At 41.5% G+C, this 24694-nt stretch overlaps 1 protein-coding gene across 1 annotated transcript in view; it reads right to left on the bottom strand.

The window, feature by feature from the left end:
- The window catches only part of DCC (DCC netrin 1 receptor), an 837937-nt gene that overhangs the window by 91029 nt on the left and 722214 nt on the right, over positions 1-24694 (bottom strand). Inside the window, exons 14-15 of the mRNA XM_075586416.1 lie at positions 22307-22417; positions 15115-15309 (exon numbers count right to left, since the gene is read on the bottom strand). Coding sequence (XP_075442531.1) covers positions 15115-15309; positions 22307-22417 — 306 coding nt within the window. The remainder of the gene's footprint in view (positions 1-15114; positions 15310-22306; positions 22418-24694) is intronic.

Genomic DNA, 24694 nt, shown 5'->3' with positions numbered 1-24694 from the left:
CTTCAGCATCTCACCAATCCTGACCACGGCTTACGGACCTCTATGCTCCAACCCCTGACAACGGCTAAGTAGACACTGATCATTCTACCGGCTCCTACCTCAGACCTCGGCAAGTACCTAACCATTCTACTCTCTCCAATCCTGACCCGGCTGCCTGACAATCCGCACTCCAGACGTGCCCCGTGGCTGTGGGTGGTGTTTTTACCCATTCCCACTTCAGTACCGGGGTCCCGCCTTGTTTGTGATGAGCACAGCGTTATATTAGCGCATTGGGAGATCCATTCAGAAGCAGGGACCCCGCTGTGTTAATGGAAAATGAGTCTAAAGGGTTTTTGGTCATAGGGAAGCTACTATTGTTCTGCGGTCAGGTTCCATGGAGCTGCAGTTTCCTTGCGGCCAAATTTCAATAATTGATACTCCATCTGTAAATGGCCTGATGTTCAGTGAGAGAGTTCTTGCATATTTGAATGAATGAGAAAAGCAAGAGAAATTCAGTGTGTGAGACACATTAAAATGCATTTATTCTTATGCACTCTTCCATTTTTGGCTCATGCTTGTGTCTTGATCCATTAGTCTGTAATGACTCATGTAATTTCCCTCTTGTTCCCTGTCATGTACTGTAAGTCACTGCTGACTTTCTTCTATTTACAGTACTTACCCCGGAGAGCAAACTGATACACCCAGGGCAAAACTGGTGCAAAGTGATGCATTCCCTATGCAAGGAGAAGCAAGATAACAATGCCTCTCTACACTCCAGATTTGGTCTAAAATGATCTTGATACTTGATACAGATGTAGCAGATGATATTGCTCCCGCTAACGCAATGTGTTAATGTTACAGTGACATTCATTGCAAGAAATACTGATGCCCTGTTGAAAACACGCGTTATCTCTTTTACGCATGCAATATTTTCTGCATTATTTCTTGTGTTTACTTGCGTGAACTGATGTAATAATGACTACAACTGTAGTGCTGATGAGTATTCTAAAACAAATCTGGGGCAATCACCAACAAGACCCAGGTACATGCTGGGTACATCCTGGGTACATGCTGCGTACAGGCTGCAACATTTCAGTGACATTTCTGCAGACAGATTAATGGCCCATCGGATAAACAGCGGGGGTCCCTGACAGTCCCGTTCAAACTGAATGGTACTGCCAGGGACCGCTGCTGTGTTAATCCGATGGGCCATTAGTCTCTGCAGAAATGTCACTGAAATGTTTGCAGCATGTACCCAGCAGGTGAAGGGGTGAAGATCATCGGGAAGCGCAAGACCATGTAAAACAGAAGAAAATTCCCTGATGGTGCAGTATTGTGGTTATTGTGTAAATGAATATTCAAGGTGCAGTGTGCTAAATACTCACAAGTATAGGGTGAGTATTGTTTCCATAAAGGTATCTTTGAAATGACAGCCCATCGGACCGTCAGACAGGTGAATGGAGTGGTAAGTGCTGGAGACCTTAAACGAATAACATAAGAACGGACATAGTGCAGACTGTATAAAAATCTCTTTAAAAGTAAGTGTATGTGCAATGCACTCACATGGTATAAAAAGAGTATAAGCATTTAGATCACACAGGTCGGCTCTCAGCAATGTTACAGCTGTTCTCTCAGTCCCCCCTCCGCCTCGGCGTGCATGTCACTGGTGCGTCTCACCCAAACCGGAAACCGGAAGTGACGTCATCTGCTCTGGGGGACTCCGATCCTGTGGGAATCTTCACTCATCAGCATCACTCTACGTGTTTCTCCGTATTGCGGTTTCTTCAGGAGTCTGTACCCAGCAGGTACCTGGATCTTGTTGGTGAGAGCCCCAGATTTTCCGAGGCAAGTTTAAGGCAAGTTTTAGAATACTCGTCGGCGCACCTGTATATCTGTAGACCCTATAGTATAGAACCTGCCTTTTGGGGCTTAACTGAAAAGGTCTAAGGAAGAAAAGGAAGAATGAAGAAAGGGACATTTCTCTAAATATGTAGGACTACTTTATCTTCTACTGACTGTGTATTTCGTCTTAAATGATGCACACATTGACTTAGCTTTCATCTCACTTGATTCAACTTGCAAATACTGTACTGTGATTATCATGCGCTTGGTAGACAAACTCATTACTGTGGCATAATCTCTTATTTTATTAAGTCCTTGTCCTTATGAAAAACAAATACAGCATTTGACTATTACCTGGTATCTCAATTGAGGAGGAGGCTGGTGTGCACGGTTGTGAATGGGAAATTGCAAATCAAAGAATTGAGATTCAATCTCCCATTTTAATTATGCTTAATAACCCCAGCAAAATGTGTATCAAGGACATAAAAGTAGAAATAGATTCACCTTCATTTTACCTGGAGTTAAAATAATGACTCTTTCTCTTGTTAAAATAAAGGACATCACTATTTGGTTTTACTACAACAAAATGCAGCAGAGCCCCTTATAAATTATTATCAGAAGCAGTTTGTGGTAAAATACAGTTTCTATCTTTCTCAAAACTATTAATTTAAACATAAAATACATGAAATTAAACTGAAAATGTCATTAAACGACCAAATGTCTTCTTACTAACACCTACAGTATCAACTTCTTTAAAAGAAAAAGAAAATGACGCTGTATAACTAGTCCTATAAGGCAAGAAGGGGACAGTCAGACTTCAGAAATGAATGCTTACTGACATGACCTGTTATATCTGCCTGGATATGTATTTTTTACTGTTTAACCTATTTTCAAGTTCTTGTAATTTGGAAACTATAATTAGAGAGGGGCGTATCCGCCCAAATCCGTTTCCCGGATGTTCTCACATTTCCCCCCCCAAAATCTATTTTGCGGTGTAAAATCTGCAAACGGATTTTGCCGGTTTTAATCCGCGCGGATTCATCAAAAACTGCCAATGGATACAACCCGTGTGAGGATTTGTAGAATCCAATCTGTGGATTCAGCAATCTGTTGGCAGATTCTAAAGAACCCGCCAATGGATTGCTGAATCCACGGATTAGATTGTACAAATCCGTCCACGGGTTGCGGAATCCACGGAGTGTATTGGTAATAATAATAAAAAATCCACAAAATACGAACCGCCCTTTTTGAGATTGATACGCTGGAATCCGCGAGCCAAAGGAATCGGCCGATCCACTGCGGATCCAAATCCACCCCAAAAATGTGCCCATTTCTAACTATAATGTCAATACTGTAGGATGATGTCAACATTGGAACGTGTTATTCGATAGATTGTTTGTACAGGTCCAGTATAGTCAAATGAAACTGCTCATTTTAAAAACATCAACATGTTAAATATATATCTGATGGTTTTTTTTTCTTTAGCTTGTTGCTTAACTCCTGTGTCCAATGCTTTCCAGGAATTTTGATCAGATTCCCCCTAAGCTATTTGGCAGAAGAGATATTGAGGAGCAAAAGGAACCACTATCTGCAATATAATTGTATTCAGGTCTCCAGAATGGTTTATTTTATAGCACAGACAAAGATGCCAACTTTTACAAAAGGAGACCAACTGTGTAAATCATGTCAATAGCCTATAATAGCAACAAATGCATACAGGCATACCCCGGTTTAAGGACACTCACTTTAAGTACACTCGCGAGTAAGTACATCTCGCTCAATAGGCAAACGGCAGCTCACGCATGCGCCTGTCAGCACGTCCTGAACACCAATACCGGCTCCCTACCTGTACCGAAGCTGGGCGCAAGCGGGGAGACTATAGAGCCTGTTACACATGCGTTATTTACATCAGTTATGCACGTATATGACGATTGCAGTACAGTACATGCATCAATAAGTGGGGAAAAGGTAGTGCTTCACTTTAAGTACATTTTCACTTTACATACATGCTCCGGTCCCATTGCATACATTAATGCGGGGTATGCCTGTATACTCATTTAGTGCATCTATGAGGAAATCGACAGCACCCGTACCAAGCCGGCTTCTTTTATGTAGCTGACACAATGGCAATAGGAATCATTTTTAACAAAGTACGTCTTTCCACTGCTAGGAAATACAATCCAAAAACACAAAATAAGAACTGTTGAGCTCCGAGACTTTGGTTCTCACGTAATTATTATTATTATTATTATTTTTAAATCATAATTAAAGAAACACAGACACAAGGGCGAAGTGAGGGGGGGGGGGGTTAGGGGGTGTGAGGGGTGAGGGGGGAGGTGTCTCAGGAGAAGAATTGTTGGTGGTGTTCTGTTTCTCAAGTATCCATTTTGTGTGAAAGAAAGTGGTTGGCATGAATGAGTTTGGCTCGACAGTAGAATTACGACCATGTCTGTAGCTCAACGCCCTGAATTTTAGTAACAAGACGTATCTGGTTCATTGGCTGGGTGCATTCCACTACTCTAGTGAGGTCTCATAATTACCAGCAGGCCTGTACCATCCAGGAGCCTGAGGCTATCCTGCCAACTGATTGCAATCGCTGTAAGAACATCAGCAGTGGCTGCATAATAAATTATATATCTGGCTGAGTCGCAATCTATTGGACAGATGTTTGGGGATAAAAGACTGTCATGGTGGGGATTGCCTTCTTTTCTACTGGAGTTCACTATGGCTGGAGGCGCTGGCCCCAAGAAATAACATCATAGATCACCATGAGCCAGTCCTGTTTCCCCATGTATTCGTGGATCACTCAGCATCTCCTGAGCCAAACCGGTACCGAGCACCACACAGGACTGTAGCTAGCGTAAATCTCCCAGAGGGTGGGGGAAGCAGCGCTACACTTATAAGATGATTAGCACTAAATGATATAAACATTCGCTGTCAGTGTCAAAAATGTGTTAACGTTCTGGAATCATCCTCTGTTGTTCTTTCATTCACTTGCTTGAAACACATCTTACATTGCAATGTGTACTTCCCATTAAAGCGACATCAAGTTTTTATTTCTCTCTGCTAGACTATTTATTTTATGTTACTAAACTAAGGGGCAGATTCATCGAGTGCCAGTAGGAGTTAATGCCAAATTGGGTGTGCTAACCTATAGTGGCGCTTTATGAATCTGCCCCCAAGGACCACATTTACGAAGCGGTGTTAGTCGATAATCTATAGAAGATGCCTTATGGACCAAAAAATAAAATAAAGCTGGATCCAGCGCAGGAAGATGTTTTATAGCATTGCTCTGCTTAGTTTTAGTCTGCCTAAACTACCGCTCTGTTTCACTCATCTCATGTCACCTAAAGCGCATTTCACAATCTGTAAAAATGTTCTAGTTTGTATCGTGGAAATAATGGATTGTACAGCTGAACCCCGTTATAACGCGGTCCTCGGGGTCCACCCAATATGACCGCGTTATAACCAGGATTGTGATTTAAAAAATGGCCGCCGCAATCAGGGACTCTGCGTCTGCTGCAGGGAGAGAGCTGGGATAACTCTCCCAGCTCTTCCTGAAGCCGGCGTCGCAGCGGCAGCCCCCCCCCCCCCCACGTAACACTTACCCGCAGCTGATCTGCGCAGAGAAGCTGTGAGTCTGCGAGATGGGGAGGAGCGAGGGAGGATCTCACAGAGTCTGGGCCAGGATGTCAGCTGTCTCTGTGAGTCTCCGGCCAGGAACCAGCTCCCTTCTCTCTCTCCCCCCCAGCAGAGGTACAGGGAGGGAGGGAAGAAGAATTGTGTGTGTATGTGTGTGTATTTGTGTGTGTGAGCAGTGATGTGCAGGAACGGGAAATGTGATGGGATGTGCGGGGGGGCGATGTGCAGGCAGGGGATGTGATGGACAGGGGGGGATGGGATGGGATGTGCAGGAAGGGTTGATGAGCAGGCTGGGGGAGTGATGTGCAGGAAGGGGGATGTGATGTGCAGGGGGGGTGATGTGCTGGCAGGGGATGTGATGTGCAGGAAGGGGGGATGTGATTGGCAGGGGGGTGGGATGTGATGTGCAGGGGGGGTGATGTTCAGGCTGGGGGGTGATGTACAGGGAGGGGGATGTAATGGGCAGGGGGGGGATGGGATGTGATGTGCAGGGGAGTGTTGTGTATTTTGGTCCGTCCATTAGCAATAAAGTTTAAAAAACATTTTTTTTACATTTTGCTTTTGAAAACGGACGCCACGCTCACACCGTGTTATAAGCGGATCTGTTTTTTAGCGGATCACGCTATAACGGGGTTGAGCTGTATCTACTGTTAGCATCATGGCAACCTTTTATATTCTGTTATATCTGTTCCACAAACACTATTATTCTATATATATCTTTGGTACACATTCATGTTTCTTGAATATTCAGTATACATGTGTTCATGCCCCATCCACTCAACCTCACTATCACAAAATAATGAAACACACAAAAGGGTAATCTCTAGTATTGAAAATAATTGTTATTCTGTATATTCTTCAAAGTTCATATGGGGATGATGGGTCTTATTTGCTAAGTGGTGCTATTTGGTTGCCGGAACACATCAACTGGCCCATACAGGCGTCAAAGCTGTAAAATGACTTACAACACCAGTAGGTGTCATATAGCATAGAATCAGCTAGTAAATATAGTCTGATACCTTTTATGAGAGCACGATTAATTGAAGACAAGTTATATTACCTTTCAGATGGAAAATAAATAGAAGGGATAGCAATATAGCAGAAACGGAAACATATACTGTATGAACACATGCAATATCATGGAGTTTGTCATACACACACACACACACACCTTGAGACTCCAGTAAAATCTCATTCTCCTTCTCGGTCTCAATTCGCCTTGGGATTTTTGGTGTGCAGATCAGATTTTGGTAAAAACCAGTGCTGAAAATCTGGATTTTGACAGATTCACCCATTTCTACAGATTACTACAATTCTTTCATTTAACATGTCATTATCGTTTAAGGTGATGCCATAATGGGAAACATCATCAGAATATTGGCCTTGTCTGCAATTTGTAGAATACTAGTGTATATTTCTGTCAGTGCAAGTAAAAATGTATATACAAAGTATCTATATAAAATTAAGTATAATTTTGTATTTTGTGTTGCTCTAGCTGCACAACTTAAGTGAATACACTTAGTAAAGGCAATCATAAGAAACTGTACCACAATTAATTAGAGTGATAATAAGTAAGAATAGGAAAGTCAAACAAATCTGGCACACTATGCAATACGTTACAAAAGGTTACGGTATACGATTTTAGTAACTACTGTATAACTAGCATATGGCAGTGTCAGTTCCATCATGATAAATAAGGTTGACCATATGAAAACATAATCATTTTCTCTGCTTTATCATAAGACACAAATATTATATTACATAAACAAATATAAAGTGTACAAGGTTAATAAATTATCTGTTTCTCTTGTTTCAATGCAGGAGAAAAAGCCTGGAGCTTTACAAGACTGGATTTTATGCTGTAAACTTTTCAGTTGCATTCTCCTTTTCACTCTGCTCCGACACTTATGGACAGATCCACAGAACTGCATTAAAAGAGGGCAAATAACATGACGTCGAATAAATAGGTAACTGACGTTATTGTCCCTGAGTTTAATGAGTATCCACTTAGCTAATTATATCCACAAAGGAAAGCCATTAGTTATTTTATTAAAATTGGTTTAACACCATGTTGTGTTAGCTTAATATGACTTGTGTTATTCCTGTCTTACCTAAAGGATGGTGGTAGCTCCCTCCAAACACTGAAATATGGGTTTTGAAAGAGAGGAAGAGAGCGGTAGAGAGGGGGAGAAAGGGGTACTGATATCAGTCCCAACAAGACCAGAACCCATAACCTCTGCTATTCAGGGCAGCAGCTCTAGCCTTGAACTATCTCAGATGCTGGATAGCTCCACGGCATACTTCAGAGCTCTATCGCTCACACCTGTAGCTACTCATACTCGTGATTGTGAAAACTCTCCTAGTGTCCTTTAAAACCAGGGCGCTTTCAGGCATAGGTCTTATAGAAATATTTTAGGAGGTGTGAGAGGTGTGTGACATTTATATGTATGTATGTACTGTATTTATGTATAATTTATATATATATATAGCACCAACCATGTATGCATGGCCGGCTGGGAATTTGGTGGGGCTTGAGTTCACAAAGGGGAGAGCACGAGGTCGCTTATTTTCTCCGGCACCTCCTCCTGCTCCTCATCTCTGATATTTCGCGTTGTCATGTCAAAGCATCGCCATGTGACGTCAGGATGTAATTTGACGCCACATTGTCATGGTGGCGCATCGTCACAAGCAGAAGATTCCGTAGATGAGGAGCAGGAGGAGCAGCTTGCAGCTCCGGATTGAAGTTAAGAGGTACTTAAAGGCACCCGCGCTTTCCCCCTGGCAATCAGTTGAAATATTTTGGGGAAGAGTGCAGGGCCTATTTAAGTGCAAGGCTCGGTGCGACTGCACCTACTGTATGGCACTGCCATCAAGCCGGCCCTGGCAGCGCTTTACAACATTAGAATAGGAGGTAAGTAATGTACATTACAAACATTGGGAATAAGTGCAACAGGTAAAATACAACATATGGCTAAAGGAGGCCCTTCCCCAAAGAGTTTACAATCTCAATGTTATGTTGGGAGGCTTAAAGAAACATTAGGAGTAAAAGTGCAGACAGGGGAGGTCATGCACATCTGGAGTTCTTAGCAAAGTCCTAAAATGTTTAGTGTATTTTCTGCTGGGCTTTGAATGTGGAAAGTGAAGGTGCTTTGCAAGTATTGAGTGGAAGAGCATTCCATCAGCTGGTTTAGCACACACTGCTAGAGCTGCTGCCCAGAATAACAAAGGTTGTGGTTTATAATCCTGTTGGGCCTGACACCAGTACCTGACAATGTACCTTAGACTTCTCAACTCAATATAGTTCTTATAGAAATCCTTTTAGGAAGTGCGGGTTGTGAGTCATTTAAATATATTTTGCATATCTCATTTGCATATCTCCCCGGTAACTTAGGTGTGCTCATTTTTGAGCACAGAGATCGATCTCCATATTATTTATTGGGAGGTTTGAGGGGATATATATGCAACCCGAGAGAGGAAACACTAGTAAAATAGGAACAGATTTTTATTGATCAGAAAAAAAAAAACAAATCTGACTTTTTGAGACTGATCCATGGAAGTCCTCGGATGAAAGGAACTGGCCAATCCACGGCTGATTCAGATTCCGGCAACATTTTTGCCCATCTCTAATAGAGATCCATGTTAAAATGGATTAGCAGCAGAAAGGACACACTGTGAGGACTCATTTGCATATCATTACCCAGAATACCTGGCTGCAGTAAAGTACTGTATGCTAAGAGATAATGGGGAAAGGCAGGTGTGTGGACCTGTCTGAGACATGTGATTCTGTTCAAGTGGTATTTTTATTTGTAGTTTATATGGAAATGAATAGGAAGCCAGAAGAGTGAGATTTCAGGAGCTCAGAAGCAAACACTGTACACGCCAGGAAGAGCAGGAGATGATTCGGAAAGTTTGAATGGGCTGTAACAGAGAGAGATGTGAGGCACGGAGGTCATAAAAAATAATGTTAAGTAATCAATACAGGAGAGAACAACGGCATGCATTAGTGTTTCAGTGGTAGTGGAACAAAGGAAGGGACGTATCTTAGCAATGTTGCAAAGGAAAAAGTGGCCACATTTAGGAACAGCATTTATACATGGGGAGAAGGAAAGGGAGGAGTCGACTGCAACCCCTGGGCAGCGTGCTTGCGAGACTGGGTCGATAGTAGTGTTATTAACTGGAGTGAAGAAGGGAACAATGGGACCTGGTTTGGGAGGGAATATCAGAAGCTCTGTCTTAGCTATTTTAAGCTTGAGGCAATGAAGGGCCATCCAGGCACATACAGCTGATCAGCCCTCTGTGATTTTTGACTGGACTGCGGGTGTAACGCCACCTTTAGGTATGAGGTAAATAACATCAGGTTAAATCCCTGTGCTAACCTGAATGGTCTTTAGTGCATATGCAATGTTAGGGGGTACACCACTTTTGCATATTATCAGCGGCCGGAAAAACAATACCCATACGTTGTTTAAGGAGCAGCACTGGTTTACCCGTACGTTATTTGATTTAGAGCACAGGTGTTGTAATTAACCTAACATTAACATAAATTCACGTTAACTATTTAACTTGACGGACCTTTTGGGATCTGCTCCTTAGTTGTGATTTTGTATAGAAGTTTTCAGTTTGGGAGAAATATTTATTTATTTTGTATTTCTTGCTGGGACTCTAAAAAACAGACATCATTGTGATTTTAAAAAACCCCACTTTTTAAAAAATGAATTTCTACTTTTTGAGCCAAGGTTACTATAACTTCTACAACAGCTGCATTATTCTTTCATAAGTTGGATATAAGCACACAGTGTGCGCTCTGCATAAATCCTGTAATTAATTACTCAGCAGTTAGGCCTACATTTGCTAAGCTAAAAGCATGATTTTACTTCACCGCGATTCCAATTTATGCTGCGGAGTGGAACTGTACCCTAAATGGGTTGAATAAATATTCCTGCATTTTTAAGCTACCAAATAAAAAATATTTCCATCTATTTCAGTCATCAAGAGAGGTACTGCAAGGGAAGTATGCATGAATAACCTCACACAATACAAGATGAGGGATTCGTTTTTTTTTTTTAATCTGCTTTACAGTATGTCTTGAAATCTCATTATAGTGATATCAACAAAGCAAGGGTGTGAGAGTAGGTAATAAAATGAGTTCCTGCCAGTGGCATACCCTCTAATACAGGGGTGGCCAAATCCAGTCCTCAAAGGCCACCAACAGGTAAGGTTTTAAAGATATCCCTGCTTCAGCACAGGTAGATCAGCCACTGATTGAGCCACCTGTGCTGAAACAGGGATATCCTTAAAACCTGCCATGTTGGTGTCCCTTGAGGACTGGAGCTGGCCACCTCTGATCTAATCAAAGCATCATCACATGGGAGACAATGGTAGCACAACAGTGGTTTCAGATTCTTCCTTTGGCTACTACATAAGTTGAATGCACAAGGTGTTGAAGACAATACTCTACCAGACCTAGTTCATAACACACCACTAAAATTGGGTTCAGTTGGATGCATACTGTAGATACGATCAGAGCATTAATATTACATTCAAAATTTCACCCAAGCTCCTTCCACTAGCCATGTTTTATTAGGTTTTGTTTATTACACCCATATTGCAAAGAGATTCAGGCTGCAGTGCAGGAACGCAAAATGATAAAAATGCCATCATGATATTTTTTTTATCACCCTTGTGATGAACTACCTTTTTTCTCTCTACTTTAAAACTTCAGAATGAAATTGTTTAGACTTATTTTAGCTTATACACTCGAAAAGGCAGGAGGAAACTTTGTGTTTTGTTTCCAAATACATTGCAAATCTGTATAGAATGCTTTCTGAGAATGAAAGGCTTGCAAGGTATTCTGCTGTAGGCCCTTTATAGGTTAAAGGAGCAATCTAAGCGGCCTCTTATTTTTACATAACATGTCAGCTCCAGGGACCCCCTGCTTCCCGAGAAATAGACCTCCAAAGGGGGTGCCGGTATCTGTGCAACGTCTAAAGCTCCCTGCATCACGTTGACCGATAGGAAGCCGCACCGAGTGATGTCATGGCTTCCTACTGGGCCTCTGGACGTGGGAGCTTTGAAAGTCCACCAAAACATGAACCCAGCTAGCAAGCTCTGTCTGAGCTGTGTGGGGCTATCGAAATGGCAACTTAAATGTCCCTCGTCAGGCAGGCAAATAGCAATTCGTGACGTCATCCCTTGCGGATTCCTATTGTCTCGTCTGACCAGGACTTTTAAACCTGCTGCTGGAACCTCCTATGAAGGTAAGTGTCTTGGGACACAGGGGGAAAATCGGTGAGCTCCTTACAGTGAAATATACGTAACTTGTTCTTTGCACTCAAAGTCAATACCGCATAAAGACACCATTAGGAGAAAATAATTAAAACTTAGCTTTTAATATGACTATACACAAAAAAATATTCATACATTTCTTTTAAATATAGAACATTTTTCCATGACCTACTGCATTTCACTTAATTAAAAAGGTACTTATAATTCACCTTAAGGAGCTCACCAATATGCCATAGCTGGAGATATACAATAAATGTATTTATTTAGCAAATGTTTTACCAGGAAGTAATACATTGAGAGCTACCTCTCGTTTTCAAGTATGTCCTGGGTACAGAGTTATAATGACAAATACTGTACATGGTTACAAATACATAGTTACAATGAGTGAAAAAGGTTTATACAGTACATTATATACAAGACATTGTATGCACAGTTAAAGATAATATATATTATAGGCGTATATAACAGTTAAATCTCCTTATTATGAGGTACAGTATACATAATATAGTTCAAAAGGGTCTGAGAACAAATATTGGTTCATTCCCTGAACTAACACTCTTAATCATATTGCCTCATAAAGTGGTAAGTATCTCAATGTCCAGTTAAGTAATCTTGAGGGTACGGGTGGTTCAAGGCTCCGAGATTCTGGGAGAACCGTCGTGGGAATAAATGACTAGCCTTAAAGCTGCAGTTCAGTCTTTTTTTTTTTACATTTATTTTTTTACTTCAATAGTTTTATGTGTGCAATCTCTAATTACCTAAAGAACAGTATAGCTGCAGGTCAATTCGTTCTCCATGTATTGATAGGTCGAAATTTGGTGACATATTAAAAGCTGGCATTTGTTTATAATCTGCTTGACTGGCAGTGGAAGCTCATGAATATTCATGAGCACTGCTGCATTGACATGTGCTAGAGGAAGGGCAGGGCTGACAAAGGGGTGTGCCAGGGCTTGTGATGGGACATGAAGGGGCAGTGCCTTAGCAAATGGCTGTTAAAATAGAATACAAGAAAATTGGTCTTTCAAAGTTGTTTTTTTAAAAACAGAAAATGCTAAAAGTATTTTTTCTTACTACAGAACTGATTTATTAAAAAAAACAAACATGCAGGATATTGACTGAACTGCAGCTTTAAGTGAGAAACTTGTAGGGTAAAGCTTTAAATAGTTCATAGTGGAGAAACCAAATATATTTAATACAGACATTAATTAATTATTGCATTGGCTGGCGACCGTTAATGCTATTACAATGTTGTAAAATGCTATCGAAGCTGAAATTAATGGGGTTCAATGTAAAAAAATAAATAGTAATGAGGAAAAAATGGCCGCTTTGATAGGCTATTGCAGCATTGTGCTAGCCACATAATCCTGGTGACCAGCTCATGTTAACTTTTAAAGGACAAAGTTGATGCATTAATGTACAATTTCTATGCATGCTTTGAAGATATCTCTCTCAATAATTGAAGAGAATGTTGTGTATTATAAACATTTTAGTAAATATGAAGAAAATGATAAAGGAAGCATGAAATCACAGAGATTACAAAACGAATATATCTGTATAAAGAATAATCATGCCTTAAACTAGTTACCCCAAAGAGTCCAAAACTAAAAGTCAGAAATAGCTCTTTACCAGTATATTCCTATAGTATGTAAAGTAAAGATACATAAAGATACATTTTACCAAGATGATGTTATACAGGAGCACTTTGGTCATTACAAAGTTGGTTGAACATATATATTTTTATGACCTGGTCTTTGGGACTTTTAAGGACTGGACTATTTATTAACAACTCAGACAGTATAGCACAGTCTCAATAGAAATATTCCTACTTGTTCCAGTTAAATATTTCAACAACAACTTTATTCTCAAGTTCAGAAGAAGGAACACGACCCTTTGAAAAGAATTGATGTATTACAATGCACACAGTACAACGCAGTATAACGCAGTACAATATCAGGGTGCATTACAATCTCAAGTAGTGTTCAATAAGAAAAAACACAACAATGAATGTGTCCGTTCTGCAGTCAGACTTTTGTACCTGTACTGATTCATTGAAATGGAAACCTATCTGAAATGTATGTACTGCAGCTTAATCGTACTGCTTAGGTGTGTGCTGCAGTATCCACTTTTTTTATCAAATACAGATGTAGCCTGCTTAAAACATTGAGTTATTTAAATTCTCTGAGAAGAACCGTAACATGGTCACGACAAAGAGCTTTAATTGGACTACATCTGTAACAGGCTGGTATCTGCAATACTCTATTCTCATCATACAATGACCCCAAATTCTAATTAACTCCCTCACTGCGCCTTAACTACTACAACCTGCTCCAAGCTCGTCATTGTCTCTCACAAGACCTGACCTCACTCTAGTCTATTGGAAATGCTTCTATCACACACATTTATTTAAATCACTGTTGATTATTTCCTGCTCAGCTGTCCAAGTCCTTATAGTGGCTATCTGTATCCTCCAGAATACAGTGAAATATGTTAGTCCTTACTTACAAAGTTCTTATACAGATGCAGTCTCCGGTTGAAATCCGCTTGCCAGGGACACTCCTTGTGTTGTCCACTGGCCGACTGCCCACCAGTGATTATCTTCTCCCCCCCACCCCCGTCGCGGCGTGCGTTCAACCGCTAATGCTTGAAAAAAAAGGGTGATGTTTGGCGTGGGGGGGAGGGGGCGGGGGTGTTCCCATGTGGGTGCCGCACGGAGAGTCAGACAGAACCAGAGAGGGCATCTGTACATCATAGACCTCCTCTCCAAATACATTACCATGAGCTTCCTCAGTGCTGCTCATATTCTATTCTTTTGTTTCTCCCCTCAGAACCTCTTCCCCCTGTCTGAGCCTCCACTCCTTCTTCTGGGTTGCCCCTCACTCATGCAATTTCCTGCCTTGAAATATCTGGACTCATGATCACTGCTTTCCGAATATACAGAGGCACTGTAAGCCAGGCATTGTTATCCACTGTATTTACAGTGCACTCCTTCTTCTACTGTCTCTGTAAATCTTCCAACATATCACTTAGATTGTAAACTCTCCAGGGAAGGTAGTCCCTTTCCTATTGTGCACTTTTATGTGTGTTGCACTTATTGAATGATCATTTTACAGTTTTCTATTGTCTTTCTTTTTTTATAAGCGCGGTGTACATTGTTGACATTATATAAATAAAAATATACATAAATACAATACAACCTCTTCTCTGCAAAGGCCATCTACTACATTGCATGACCTTTTAGAACAAAAGAGATGAATGAAGTATCTGTTTAAATAACAAGTTTGTATATATATTTAATGTATTAAAATTCCAATTTGCAGTGTTAGAATAGTACCATACAAATTATTGTGTTAGATCAGAAAGACTTACCTAAATTCTCAATAGAATAATAACGTTGTTTGCTATCCACTCTCACTGTCTCTGCATAAGGGCTTCCAACCCCATAGCCAATTATATATCCTCGCACAACAATGTTTGGATTTAAGGGTGGGGTCCAACTCATAACAATACTGGTTGTCAATGGTCTGACATGAAGAGAACTGGGCTGGTCCGGCACCTGAGATTCTGCGAGCCAGAGAAGAAGACCATTAATATTGTATAGCGTTAGTCAATCTAGTCAACAGCATTGCTAATCGGTTTTGATTGTCTTCTGACAGCCGGTTACACATAGATAATCCATGCTTAGGGGCCTTAAGCATACAGCCTGAGAATGTAAGACAATGTCTTAGGAGTGCTGCACTGTATAATATAAAGGTTATGATTAATACAAAAAGCATGGGTTATTTATTGGTAACCAATTGTAATAGCCACATGTAAAATTCTCAAAACTTCATTACAGATCATGTTTAATTTGACTCAAAGAGACTCCCAGACGTTCGAATAAAATGGTTCTTTGAAACACTGTAACCAATTATTTAGCAGTTGTAATACTTTCTTTGCATATAATATGTTTAGAGGTTATATCATGGGAAATAAATAAAAACATGAGGTTATTGTGACTTGGGTGTTGAAACTATTAAACGATTACTGCAAAAGTACAAAGGTAATAGTTGTGATAGATTTCTAGATGAGCTACTCATTCCAAATGGATTAATTACAGTATATAGACAGTTCACATGAGCATAAGGTTATTCCGCATCTAATTAATTGGATAACATTAGACCTTTTTTAAATGTGTTCACTTCTTTACTTTAACCATCCCCTGTAAACCAAGTAACGTCTTTCACTTACAGGTATGTAATGCTGTACACATATAACCTCTTATTATACAAAGGTTTGCAGTATTTTAAGACAGCGATCAACTACTACCATGTTTTTCCTTTTGTGAGCCTAAAAACAAATAAGAGGAGCATGTCTTTTATTGGAGTTTGTTTCAGATGATGGAGAATCTACTACTATATCATACGCACCTTTAGAAGAATGACATACTATGACATAGTAGCTTGTCTCTTTGAATATATATATATATATATATATATATATATGTAGAGGTATCAGTACCGTGTTAGCCGAGCTTCCATAATCAAAAAATAAATAGATGATACCGTTCTGTGGCTAACGAAATGCTTTTATTTGTGCGAGCTTTCGAGATCGCTGGAAGAAGAGATCAGTGTATCTCGAAAGCTCGCACAAATAAAAGCATTTCGTTAACCACAGAACGGTATCATCTATTTATTTTTTTATTTTATATATATATATATATATATATATATATATATAAAACACCTGAAGTGTTGTTCATATATATATATATATATATATATATATAAATATATGTGTGTGTGTGTGTGTGTGTGTGTGTTTACACGAACAGAAGACATAACTGTGAAGTATTCCCAACAGAAACCTTGGAAACCACAATAAAAAAAAACATATTAGTGTCAGTGTGACAGGGTGAATGAACGTCACCAGCCATATGCCTGGAAAACCTATGTTTAGGCTTGCAGTGCAGCAGTGATGAGGTTAAGTTGAGAAGGGCTGCTTAATTAGTCTGACCCCAGCTGCATAATCAAGGTGTTAAAAGCCCAGGCTGTACACACATGCAGGAGAGCCGGTGAGGAGACAGGACTGAAAGTGCTGAAGAGATTACTGCTGTAAGGTCTGTGGTGCAAAGTACATGTGTGATGAACTGTCTGTCTCCTGCATACTAAAGAGAAGCTATTTTGTTCTGTCTGCTAAAAAGAAGCTGTTTTGTCTGCTGAAGAAGAAGCTATTTTCTTTTGTTTGCTGATGAGAAGCTATTTGTTTTTGGTGTGCTGTATGTTTTAAGGCTCAAATAAATAAGCCTTATCCAAAGAACCTGCGTGTGTGGTTGCATGTACCCTGCAACAGTCAGTTTACGGTTATAGAAGTACTTTCTACTAAAACTGTGATTTTCTTATGTCCGAAAAGACGCTAATCAGTTGGTGACTTAGAACATAGAATTGAAATGCTATGTTTATAAAACAAATATGTTAAATATGCAACATATCTGAGATACAGGCAAATATATATGACATATTTTATATGGTTAGTTAAAATATAACATAAGTAGGTAGAAAAACTAAAGAACAATCTGTTATTTGTCATATAAGTGATAACTCGATAGTTATACAGTATGACTTATCCTTTTTTGCATAATTTCACAGCTGAGAATAATGTAAAAACTTCAGCCCAAAAACAAATCCTCCTATCATTATCTATGACATTGTCACTTGTGCCTTTGCCACCATGAAGTAACTCATTCTGACCCTTTGCCTTGTTTAAAATCAAATGTTCCACTAGTAGCTTAAAAAAAAAACCTGTAGTTCCTGACTAATGCAGGTAGATGTATATATATATTTTGACAATCACAGTAATAATCATTTCTTAAACTGAGATCTCCATTACAAAAATCCCAAGTGCAAAAATGAAGCTGCATTATTCTGATGACTGCACAGTTCTGGGTCCAAAATGTATGTAGCCCTCAGGGAAATTTAAATGACATGTATTATTCAGCAGCATGAACCAAATGCAAGATGCAAGACGTTGGTGATGAAAAGTAAACCAAGAATAGGGAAGCCAAAGACTGAACTCTACAATGTTTCACTAAGGTCCATTTTTGAACTTCCATAGCAAGACGTTCTAATATAGGAGATAGTTAATTTTGCCTATGAATGGGTACAATGCCACACATACATTAAAGTACAATTAAAACAGAACTTCATGTTCTTCATTCCCTCTCCACTGAAAGTGAACATTTTGCCAACTGAGTATGACTCACATTTACAGTGGATCACACTTACTTTTCCGACTACTGCTGTCTAACCTTCTCCAAAACAGAAAGTGTTTATATTAGAAAAGACAATCTTCTTAGTTACCAGGGGCACCAAAATATGTAAAATTGGCAACGTAGACTCAGCAATACACCAATTTAAGAAATATTCTGTTAGTAAGACTACATTTCCAAATGGAGCCCAAATGCGCAACTTACTAACTATGGGCCAAAAATATGCTCTTTTTGTTAAAAAAAAAAAAAAACAATGAAATCATTATACAGTATTGTGCACGCTGATATGACATAAGTGGAAAAATAAATTCTCAAATGTACGCTTTTGTATTCTACGCTTTGGCATGAACACGTGTTAAAAGTAAATGAATGCTTGAGGAGAAGGCAAACCATTCGGCCTTTCTAGCCACTGTAGCCCTTTTTGTGAACCGGCCTGACCCACCCAATCTCACATTGGTCCCTTGTGGTCTAACCGGTCCCTTTCCTTGCGACACACCTCTTCTAAGGGACTACTGGTAACTGTATCACACCTGTGGCTCCAGGAGATCTGAGCCTCCACTAGCTGGGAGCCTGGGGAAACCCTTACTATTTACCTGGTGCAGCGCCTCCACTTACCCAGGATCCCCGTTATGAAAGATAGCCCTGGGTAAGAAATACAATAACACACGTATACGATAAAACAATAACTAATACTTTACTTGAGAACATATAACACATTACATAACATCATGCTCTATCCGCATCACCTTAACCATATCACCTCAGCCCAATGTCTGGTGTTCACACCCAGTGTCCTGTGATCCCCCACACCCAATGTCCCGTACTCCTACGGAGGTCGTGGTTGACTGCGCAGTCACTAAATTATCTATTAGGCCTGTTGGTGCACATGTGTAGAAATACCTTCCGAGCACTCCGATGCTCGGGCCTGCTACACTCTTCTAAAAGGGTCAGACGTGCGAAGCCTCCGTCTGATCCTATCCAGGTACTTCTCCAGGACCCCAACGAGGGTCCCACCGCTTCACGGGAACACAACCGTCTCTCGGTAACACACCGTCTCACGGGAACAGCAACCGCCGCTATCCCTATCTATCCCTAATGTGACAGGAACCCTAACCTAGGGCCTGTCCCTGATGAACCGCAACCTGGGTTGGCTTGGGGGAAATCTCCTAGGGCCTGTGGAGTAATAATCTGCCCCCCTCCCCTAGCTACCCAGTCCTATCTGTAACTATTAACTACTTGCTACTAACTCCCAGATACTAACAGCCTGCAGCAGACACACAGCTAACACAGTCAGCCTGCAGACATACACACACGCTGCACACACTGCGCCCAGTACATGCAGCGTGCACACACAGCAAACAGTCCTACTCAGCACAATACACCACACCTGGAACCCGCAGCAAATACCCACTGCTCACACTCTGTGCCTATTTGCCAGTGCGCACAGCACTACCCGCTGTGGCACTGCCAAACCTGCACCTTTCACTCCTAAGGGTGACCTCCTTATCTAGGGCCGTCCCTCTTCAGTTACCCCCTGCCCTTACCGGGAATTGGGGCCTGCCTGGGGACCTAAGGAGAACCCTTACCTGGTGCAGGAGCCACTCGCTCCCTGCACCCTTCCTTCTCCTTCCTTCTCCTCTGCCTGACTGACGCGTGCAAAGCCCGGGAAATGTATCTATATTCCCGGGCTGAGCTTCCTCCAGCCCTATTGGCCACTATCAGGCACCTGGTGCCTGTCTCCCTATGCCTCCTGGGAATTGTAGTTCCCAGGGGGCTGTCTGTGTATTGGGGCCGCGTGCGCACTTGCCCTGCGCATGCGCGAACCCCTAATGGCCGCCGCAACTTCTCTCTTCCCTGTCCTGCCCTCGCGCGATCTCTCTGGGGCTGCCTTAACTTTCTACCCCTCTCTGCGCATGCGCGATCCCTCTGGGGCCTTCCCTGCGCCTGCCTGTCCCTGCGCATGCGCGAACTAACGCGCAATGGCGGCGCCCTGCTCTCGGAGCCGCCCGGACCTCCAGGGATGCCGAGCGCTCCCTTCACTGGCCCCCACCCTCGTGAAGTGCTGGCGGGTCCGTCGCAGCCTCCGGCGGCACCCGCTATCGCACGGCACTCGCGGAGGGGGGCCAGAAAACGTAAATATACCTCGGGGCTACACCACTTAACAGGCGAACTAAACAGAGCCGTTTGAGTCTATTGCTCAAACTATTACAGTAGTAGTAAAGTCTATTACAGTAAGATACTTTTGCCAATTTGATCAGAGGCTCTATACATCCATGCTCAGGCAATGTAAATAAAACCCGTCAGAACAATAAGCTTCAGGCATTTTTATGGCATAGAATCCCGAGGCTCAAAATAAATATTTAAAAACTTCCCAGATGTCACCGAACACATGGGAGCTTTGTAGGGAGCCCTGACTTAGCAGTGGTGTTTGGATTTCTAATCACTTTAACAAAATACACTAATTAAAAGCACTATCCATAGGGAGTTAGTGTAGCTCTCCAACATGCTGTTCCTCTCATTGATATGTATTCCAAGCAGACATCCGGAGAAGGCAAGAGATATGACATGAGCCATACCAACAGGAAATAAAATGCAGTTAGCAATCTGTGTAGAAGCACTATACCTATTTAGCTGACATATGCAGGACTCTCAGTTCCCAATAGGTATGTACCACCCTCTGGTTTTCATGGAAATATATGTATACAAATGTGTCATAACGTTCCAGCTCCATATATTGTAGCAATGAATTTAGTAGCGTTCGTTTTACATTGTCAACCATAAATGCACTTAGCTGCATCTAAAATAATTCACATTCAGTTGATATGTTGTTTGTTGTGTTCTTCTTAAATAGGTCTAAAATATGTTGCTGTGTCCATAACAAGCTACAGAAAAGGCAATGTCATTGTTACATTATTGTTATGAGAACATGCTACATTAGAAGTGGCTATACTGAATAATACTTTAGTAAGAGAGTTGTGATTTGATTAGAAGTTACAGTACTCTGATAAATGTATTGATGTATAAGATATAATGGGATGTGACAATTCCTTTGCATCTTACTGTTATTTTTCTCTGCACCTAATGCAAAGTGTGATCTGTTGTAACGTACATCTTGGTGACACACCCTGATTACTAAAGGCTGTCCATGCTGGCAACATACAGTATTTTGAGATTTATCACAGGAAATAAAAATCCCACGGTGTGAGCACATTCAGGTCTCAGACAGGTCTGCAACCCCCTGCCTTTCCCCATTATCTCTTAGCATACAGTGCTTCCACTGCAGCCAGGGATTCTGGGTAATGACATGCAAATTACCACACAAAAAAGATCATGCCAGGCCATATTTGCTTTGGAAAAATTATAGACTACCTTAATACATTTAACGTATGCTAAAATATGCTGAATGTCAACAAAAAGAGCCTGCTCTTACTGTACATAGATCTCCCAAGATAGAAATACATTAATCTATGGTTATGGTTTATCCCTGATAGACACAAGTAACTTCTAAAAAAAACTATATATAAAACTATATATATATATATAGCTATGTAAAGAAGGATGTAAGAGGCACACAGAAAGACATCTTATGTAAAGAGATAGTCTAACCCAGGGGCGCGCAAACTTCTTGAGCTGCGGCCCCCTTTCCAGGAGCCGCAGTGTTCGCGCCCCCCACCCCTCTCCCAATGGCTCAGCATCAAATGACATCGCGGGTCATGCGACGTCACGTCACGCAACCCCATCACGGCATTTGACGCACGTCACATGACCCCGCGGCATAATTTCACACTGCGTTGCCGTGGCGACGCGTCACCAAAGACCCATCTTGCAGCAGGTAAGTGAGTTACATTTAATTTAAATGCCGTTGGGAAGAGCGCGGGCGCTCTGTAACCGCCGCGCCCCCCTAGAAATTCTCCCGCACCCCCCAGTTTGCGCACCGCTGGTCTAACAAGGTTGCATGTTAAAGTGTCAATATACAACGACTTGTCTCCCTTTTCTGTCTTTTACTAACATTAACTAGAGATTAGGGGCAATGCGTATAGAAGGCGTTTGTTACAAATCAAAGGGGTTGTTGGTAACTCTAAATGCACAAGTTGTGTGCAAAAAAATTGCAACATCACACACCAAATCTAAATAAAGAAACCCAGACATTGGTTAAATTGCCCAGAACCGAAGAGTTTTACAACACGTGATACGTGCTTACAATCTCACAGCAAATGATTATTGAATTAGGAACCACAATGATTGTGCAAATCCACCATTAATAATTGTAATAATACATTTCTGCCATCAGTAATGTAACCATTATAAAATTACCATCAAGATCATTCTCTGGCGTTTCGGCTGTATACCAATCTGAAGAGGGTCCCGTTCCATTGACTGTCATTGCTGACACTTGAAAACTGTACTGACTTCCTTTTTCAAGCCCTGGAAAACACAAATATATGGCATTGAGTCCCAATGACCGCATGAATTAACAGAAGTCTTGCACAACAACAATGATACACAGTTTGTCCTAAAAATAAAACACAATATTTACCTGTGTTATAATATTTATGTTATATACATATTTTTTCAGACACATGGAGTCCTTGCCCCGTAGAGCTTACAATGTAATTTTTGTGCCCGAGGCACAGGTGGGTGGGGGGGGGGGGGGGATTTAATATCCCAAGGTATCAAGAAGAGCTGACACTGGTGCTCAAATGAGATCCACCCTCTTCAGAGGCAATGTTCATCCCACTTAGCTACTCACCTTCAGCTACTTGTTTTATTATATTATATTATATTATACATACAGGCTAAATGCCAATTAATTCATCAAGAAAAAAAATATTCACATTGAAAAGAGCACTTTATAGTTATAAGACATTTTACAATAAAACTAATGCTAGATGTGTGAAATTATAAATGCAACTTTAATTACCCCGCTATGGCAGATGTCTCATTATTCTGGTAAAAAATATACTCACTTAGATAAGATATGTATTAAGCTATGCCAGAACTTGTATCTCACCTACTTAAAACAGTCACAATGCCACTCTTACTGAAAAATAAGAGGGCAATGTTTAAAGACATTTTAGAATTAAAAGTCATTCACGTTGCAGTATATCATATGATCGCACACCATCTCTCTATATTTAAGTATAGGTAAGTGCAGAATTAAAAGAAAGGGAAATGCTACACTCTGACACTTACATTTGTGCTCTGCTACTTACAGTACATATTACATATTGCTAAAGATAAACAGGGTCTCATGAAAATACATTTTATATTCCATAGTTACATAGTAGATGAGATGGAAAAAAATGTATATGTCCATCGAGTTCAACCTATGTTAAATTTAGGTGACAGGTACGTACTCATCCTATATTTGTATTTACAGTATATTGATCTCTGTTGTTTCTCCACCTTCCGGTTCCTGCCAGGGTAGCGTCTGGCGTCTCAGTCACAGACGTTGACTGCGAGTGAAGTCAGACGTCTTGCTTCGGGGTGGGAACTAGTGGTGGCGGAAATGAGGCAGCGTTTCTAGGCACTCAGGGCAGGGCTAAGACCTTTTTTAAAAAATTATTATGGAGTGTAAAATAGGCATGTACTGTATATTACAGCCACCCCTGCACTTTACGTTCAACTTTAGCAACCAGCACAGCCTATATGTGTATATCTAGGATCTCTTCTGAGTACTGGTACACCTGGGGCAATACAGTATAAGCTACTCTCTTCAGCCAACCCCTAAAACAGTGTAAATACAACTTGGCTACAATTACAGCTAACTTTCTCTATCTCATTGAGATTAAGATATTGGTCCAATATATATACCGCTCAACCCCATTATAGTGCGGTCCTCGGGGGCCACCCAATCCGACCGCGCTGTAACCGGGGTTGCGCTAATTTTTTTTTAAATGGCCACCACGCGCCCGTTCGGGAGGAGGGGGGGAAGAGGTGGAGTTAGGTGCCGGAAGCCCTACATGTCCCCTAGCAGCCACTGTAATTCTCCCAGCATTACCCGCACACCCTCAGCAGCTCTGCACCATCCAACCACCGATCCCCACACCAAACCCCCAGCCTCGCACCGATCCCTCTTAAAGCCTCGCACCAATCCCCCAGCCTCGCACCAATCCCCCGCCAGCCTCGCACCGATCCCCCCCCAGCCTCGCACCGATCCCCGCATCGACCACCCCCCAGCCTCGCACCAATCCCCCAGCCTCGCACTGTTCCCCCACTAGCCTTGCACCGATCCCCGCCAGCAGCCCCATAATACCCCAGCAGCTGACACCAGGTAGGGGGTGGGGGGGCTGTGACACCAAAGGTGGGGGGGAGGCTGTGAGTCTGTGCTGTGTGTGCTGTGTGTGCTGTGTGTGCTGTGTGTGCTGTGTGTGCTGTGTGTGAAGTGTGCTGTGAGTGTGCTGTGAGTGTGTGCAGTGTGTATATGCAGTGTGCTGTGAGTGTATGCAGTGTGCTGTGAGTGTATGTTGTGTGCTGTGAGTGTGTGCAGTGTGCAGTGAGTGTGTGCAGTGTGTGTGCAAACCCCCCCCCCCTTTTTTTTAATTCGGGGTCCACGTTCAAACCGCGTTATAAGCGGATCCGCGTTATAACGGAGTTGAGCTGTGTATATAGTCATGTGAAAAAGAAAGTACACCCTCTTTGAATTCCATGGTTTTACATATCAGGACATAATAACAATCATCTGTTCCTTAGCAGGTCTTG

This window comes from Ascaphus truei, chromosome 1 (genome assembly GCF_040206685.1).
Source record: "Ascaphus truei isolate aAscTru1 chromosome 1, aAscTru1.hap1, whole genome shotgun sequence".
NCBI lineage: Eukaryota > Metazoa > Chordata > Amphibia > Anura > Ascaphidae > Ascaphus > Ascaphus truei.
The sequence above is the reverse complement of the archived record's forward strand: the minus strand, read 5'-3'. Positions and strand labels throughout refer to the sequence as shown.